Source organism: Pteropus alecto, unplaced genomic scaffold (genome assembly GCF_000325575.1).
Source record: "Pteropus alecto unplaced genomic scaffold, ASM32557v1 scaffold123, whole genome shotgun sequence".
Taxonomy (NCBI): domain Eukaryota; kingdom Metazoa; phylum Chordata; class Mammalia; order Chiroptera; family Pteropodidae; genus Pteropus; species Pteropus alecto.
The window spans coordinates 2712256-2718407 of record NW_006433950.1 but is presented as its reverse complement, the minus strand read 5'-3'; the positions used below and the strand labels follow the sequence as shown (position 1 = coordinate 2718407).

Genomic DNA, 6152 nt, shown 5'->3' with positions numbered 1-6152 from the left:
AGGAGGGGGAAGCGAGGGAGAGAGGGAGAGCGTGAGGAAGAGAAAGAATGTCTGTGAGAGACAAGAGCCACAGAAAGAACACGTGTGAGTGAAGGAAAGGAGAGGGGAGTCGGGGAGGCAGCCAGAGTCTGCTGCGGAATCCAGCGAGCGACCTAGAAATTCCGACCGTTTCGAGACCAAAGCACACTGTGAACCCGCAGCCAGGGAGTGAGGCTACCAGCAGCCCCGAAGCAGGACGATGGCGGGGCACCCGACACCAGCGCCCGCAGATCTCGGTGGCCACGGTGCCTCGACAAGACGGTCACTTTGCGCCCCCTTTTCCCAGACACATCTGGTGAACCAAGGCAGGGGGCCCTCTAACCCCGGGCACAGGCTCACGGCAGTTCTGGGGTAGAATGGCTCTCTGGCTTGTCACTGCCTCTTGTCCCCTGGCCCTTGGGATGCCTCCTCGGCCCTTGAGCAGCCAATCCCACACCTCAGATCCCCACACCCCACCATGGCTGGGCTTCTGGCCCTATAGCCCACTCTCCTCCCCCACCTGGCAGCGGGGGCCACCAAGCCACCCACACAGCTGGGGAAAGAATGTCCCCAAGTACACGATACTCCTCGTTAATCAGTGCTGGTGGCTGGGACGGCATGCTGGCTGCACGCAGCTCCACCCGACGGCCGTCGAGAGGGACGGGTGGCTCCACGTGCCAAGAGCCGCGAACGTGTAGGACTTCCCAGCACCGAGCACCAGGAGATCCCCAGGCCCACAAGCGGCCCACAGTCCCTTTTCCACCGCCCAAGCCACCCACCGCCCACCCTCCTCGGACAAGAGTGAGCCCAGGCCTCGGTCAGCTCGTCCCACACCTTCCTCACTGTCTGTCTCCACTTAAATGCCACCTCACACAGCTCCTCACCAGCATCGCTGTCTGTCTGTCCGTGTGCCTGATGACGTGCTTATTCTTTGTAGACCGGAAACTACAGGGGGACAGGGCCCGCGTCCCTTTTATTTGCCACTGTATCCTCCATGTCTGGCACAGTTAGGGAATCAATAATTGATAACGATCATTACTGATCACAGTCAATATCTGAGCGCCTCAAAGAAAAGGCCTAATTCACTCTCGCATTTATTCCTGCTTCTGATTCCATTTGGCTGGGAGGAGGATCTGGGGAGGAGGCAGGGGTGATGATCCCAATCTATTTTCTATTCATTCATTCATTCGTTCCTTCGCTCACTCATTTAGTGACTACGTCACGAGTGCCCACTATGTGTCCTGGGCCCACCACAGGGAAGATGCGTTCCTGGGAAAGTGATTCTCTCATTGCTGACGGTCCAGCCTTGCTGTTTTCAGCCCTCAGGGGGACAGTGTGGTCCCTGAGCGTGGTGCCTGAGCGTCCTGATATGCTCTCTGTCCACCTATCGCCTACCTTCTCTCCTCACTTCCGACTTCCCCACTGGGAGAGGGGATGACACCTCTCGCAGGTTCCTGGACGTGGGACACACCGTGGCCGTTTCCTGGCCCAGCTTCTCCTGGGGTTCATTACAGTTTGTGCAAACGGGAATGCAGAGGGCCTGCTCCCGAGTTCGAGAGGCTAAAACACGCACACGGCCTGACTCAAGGAACCAACCTTCTTCTCAAAGAAGAAACGTTCCACAGGGAGGACGCGACACTCCTCGAAGCCTCTACCAGACACCACGCACGTCACAGAGGCACTGCAGCACTCAGCACATGACAGCCTTGCCCGCCCGTCCCGAGGGACGCAGACCAGTCGGAAACCACCTGGCACTTGGCCCAGCTCGAGCTCCCCCGTCTCTCTTTCCTATTCCTCAGGGATAAAGAAAGCTCCCAGGTGGGGCTGTGACGCCGGCCTGGGTGCCATGGGCAGAGGGGACCCAAATGGCTCCACTAGCCTCAAAGCAAATTGTCTTTTAATTCTGAAATAGCAAATATTTAATTTATGCTTTACTCCAAATGTCAAGTCCACCTCCCGACACATAGCTCTGAAATCACGTAAGGGGCCCTAACACTTTCCATATGGTGAAGACATGGGGCCTTTTAATTGTGCCAATTGGTATCATTCGAAGGTAATTTCCCAGGGAATCCGGCATTCGGGCAGCAGCCAGGCCAGCCTCCGACCTCGTCCCCCAGCTCCATGCGTGCCCGAGGGCTCCAACAGGGCCCGCGCCCTCCCAATCCTCCCCAAATATCAAACTGCACTAGGTGTCCCCTCATCAAATGACCTACCCGCCTGGCAGCCACCTTTGATCCGGGGGCGGGCCCACCTGCACCCGGCTCTCCTCGGGCGGCTCTGCTATGAAAGAACAAAGGGGCCACATCGGGGGGTGGGGGGCAGCTGGCTCAAACCCGGCGGTGCACACGCCGCACGAGCGTGCACGCGGCACACAGATCCTGCTTCTCCAAGCGCCACGTGATCGACACCCCTGTGTCCGTTACTCCATCCGTCTGAAAAGCTTTCCGATTTCACCCATTATGTCTTCTAGAGCCAGTATGTCCAGCTGGTTTTCTTTGGAAACTGCCTGTTGCTGCCTCGCGTTCCCAGCCTCAGTGCCCTCCGCCTCCTTGACATTATTCTGCTTGTCGTAATTTCTAATTGTTGGGCACGTTGCTGTCTGGCGTATCGACTGTTCGCCCCATTGTCTTCCTCTCGTAGCAGGTGCACACTGAGTTCATATATCTTTGGAGTTCACCGTGAACCCACAAAACGGCAGAAGCCCTGGCCTTAGCCCGTGTCCCTCCAAGTGAGTCTCTGGTGGACGGGGCAGGGGGAGCCTCTGCCTCATTCTACTTGTTTTGAAGAGTTACCTGCCATAACCCTGCCAGGGAAGAGAACGGCATCACGCCCATTTCTCAGATGAGCTCATTAAGGTCCACAGAGGTAAAGTGGCTCGTACAAGGTGACGCGCTCTCGCGACACAGCTGACCTCATTTATTTTTGCGTTCGGGAGGACAGGCTTAGGTTAGTGCCAGCGAGGTCACCCTCTGACACCCCAGGACCTTGTACGTGACTTGAGCCCAACCTGAACATTTATCTAGCTATTCATACCTCGTTAAGGAAGACGAGGGTCCCCAAAACCTGCCTCACCCCGAAGCACTCTCAGCTGGTAGGCTGCCAGCTCTCCCGGAAGTAGTAAGTGTGGCGCCCTCCGGGCTGAGCATACGTCCGGCACAGGGCTTTAGCACACGTGGCTTCCGTTGTCCTAGGGAGCGCTCCAGAAAGAGAGGAAAACAGAGTCCCCACCAGCTGGCTGGCAACTTTACGGGGTTACGAAGAGGATTAAGATAATGTACGCAAAGTGCTTGACACACACAGGCCCTTAATGAATAATAGTTATCATTGCAATAATAATAATGCTGGTCAGAGAAGTCACTAGTGTGTCCCCAGCCCCTCTGGTGACAGGCCAGTGAAGGAGTAGAGACAGAGGCCACGCACACAGCAGGCCTGGGGCTGGTGGGGGAACATCTGCCAGCCCTTGGAATGCAGCAGGCTGTGGAGCCCACACCCTTGCATATCCCGATGATATAACGGGAAAGCCTACAGCCACCCCGTCCGCACTGCTGGGGACCCTGGGAATCAGACTAGACCGAGGGGTGCCCGCCGCAGTTCTGTTCAGGATCTCGGCGTTTCCCAAGCATCGGGCATTCTGTTCCCAGTCACCATTTCGACCTTAATTGTTGACTTGCACTTAACTATTTTTCTCGGAATCAACTTTAGATGATCGCTTTCAACTTAGCTTTATCCTAAGCAGTAAAATCCACGAAATCATGGGTTTCATGTCCCAGTCATTTTTCTTCTGGTGAAAGAAAAACTTAACTATTAAGATTAAAAATACTCCTTCAAGTACCACCTGAAATCGCCCTACGGGCCCCCACCTTGGGCTCAGCTGACCTCTCCCAGGGGGCACTTGCCGCTCCCACCTCTGCAGACCAGACTCCCAGGTGTCCGGGTCCCAGTCACCAAACACAACTCTCAGGAAAGCGGGGTTCCCTCCCCTGAATATCTCGGATGGCAGGGCCCACCCTCCACCACCCAACACGTCAGGCGGATGGCTCTGTGTCTCGCAGCTTCAAAAGTGCTTTGAACAAACATGAATGGCCCCTCGGCGTTTTCTCTGAGACAGGGGGTGAGGAAGGGAGGGGGGGAGCACCATCCCATGCTGTCCTCCGCTAGAATTCCATGAGTGACTTCACCAAAGCCACCGACTTAAGCCGGGGCCCCCTCCCCCCGCTCCCTGATTCCCCCCATGGCAACTTTTACTGGCTCACATTCCTCTTGCTGGGAAACACTACTATTTAATTAAAAACGACAGACTTTTGTTTTTCTCTCCTTCCTTCCTCCTCCCTCCCATCCTCCAGGACTGGAGGCCAAGGAGACCCACCAAAAACATGCGGGTAACATTTGTTCCGGCTTTGAAGATAAAAGTCAGTTGAAGTAAGCCCTCGCTGTAGTCTGACTTTTCCCTGAAGCACGGAGCAAGCTGCCTGGCAGTTTCGAAAAGGAAAAAAAGGGCGGGGGGGGGAGCTGCAAAAAAAAAAGAAAAAAAAGGCATTCTGCAGGAATACTTTGTAAAAATAAACAGGCTGAAAGAACTCAAAACTTGATTAATGGAAATCCACTCACTTGGCCTCTGTCTTGAGCCACAAATGCATTTATTTGTTCATATGGCTAAATCGGGTCATTTTCATTGGGCTCTAAATAAGTAGATCAAAAACTAGAAATGGTGGGGGAAGGAGACAGGGACGTTTGTAGGTTTCTCGGGGGCGCTAACTGCAGTGCCCCCTACCCACCAAGTCCCGACCTGTCCGAGGGGACAGCGGCTCCAGTTCCAGCTCAGTCAACAGATGACGAGGGGTGCAGAAGAGAAAACCCCAGCTAAGCAGAGGCCACGGAGCCTCTGCCAGACGCGGAGGTTACTTCACACAGGCACAAGAGTCGGCTTTATCCACAGGCTCACCTCCCAGCGCCGGCCCCTGCCACGGAGCTGCACCCAGCCCAGGTCCCCACGGGCGCGCGCGTACACACACAGACACACACACACAGACACAGACACACACACACACACACACACACACACACACCTACAGGACCCACTGGCCCCTCCCAGCTCATGGACAAGACCAAAGAACCAACCAGACCTCAGACTCAGTCTGTTCCCCTCTAAGTTAAAAAAAAAAAAATTAAATGTCACATCAAAAAGTTGATTCATCCTTTGATCCTGGGCTTGCTCGAGTTCCACGCAGACCATCTGAAAGCCCGTGCAGAGCTCCGGAGCTCAGAGGACGTCTGTGAACGCCAGTCCCAGGCCAGGAGCTGGGGCTGGACTCACTCACACCCGTGTGACATCGACTGCTCCCCTAGGAACAACTCCAACCTCGGGGACCCGCTGGGTGAAGGCTCAGGGGTGGGCCCGGCCGACAGCAGAATGCGGCACTCTCTCCCCTTGTGGGCCAAGATAGGGGGTCTACCGGGTCTCAGGACCCCCCGAAACTCTGCCACCCAGATCACAGCCTGCTCTACCGGGGTTCCCAAACAGTACTGATGAATGCCACAGACGCTTAGAACACATTCAGAGGCCAGCACAGTCCTGCCCTCCACCCAGACAGCCCTCGATGTCACCCCTCTCTCCCTAGCCCCAGCTCTAACCCCACCTTTGAACGCTGGCCACCAAAACAAGGTGGTCAGGGCAGGCCCCCACACTCACTCCTCAGCACAGACCAGCGTCCCCATGGACTGGCCTTGCCACACCTCCTCGCCTAGGACCGTTAGCCCTAGTGGCCCTCTGCCCCCACCCAGACGGGAAACTGCCACCTGTGTCACCTCACACTCCTCAGGGCGTGGGGCTAACAGGGTCATGATGGTGAAGCAGGAGCAACTGAGAAGGGATTTTTGGACTTAGAAGCTGTGCCCAGAGGGCGCTAAAAGTTGGGGAGGGCGGTATGGAGACCCATTTCCGAGGCTGGTAGAGGGGCGTCTGGGGTCGTACCCGGGTTCCTCTGCCAACATTGCCCGCCGCCCGCAGCTGTCGGGGTCCGGAGCCGCCGCCGGGGCAGCGCTGCCTCCCCATCCACTCGTCGATGCCTTTCCGAGCCCACGCAGCACTCACGGCGAAGCTGTCACCTGGGGCGGGGACAACATCAATCAGCCCC

The 6152-nt window shown here is 56.3% G+C and overlaps 1 protein-coding gene across 1 annotated transcript in view; it reads right to left on the bottom strand.

Moving 5' to 3' along the window:
• NKD1 (naked cuticle homolog 1) overlaps positions 1 to 6152 on the bottom strand; it is a gene marked incomplete at its 3' end in the record, with an annotated part of 177766 nt that overhangs the window by 61092 nt on the left and 110522 nt on the right. Inside the window, exon 3 of the mRNA XM_025044595.1 lies at positions 5990 to 6123. Within this exon, the coding sequence (XP_024900363.1) occupies positions 5990 to 6123 (134 nt within the window). The remainder of the gene's footprint in view (positions 1 to 5989; positions 6124 to 6152) is intronic.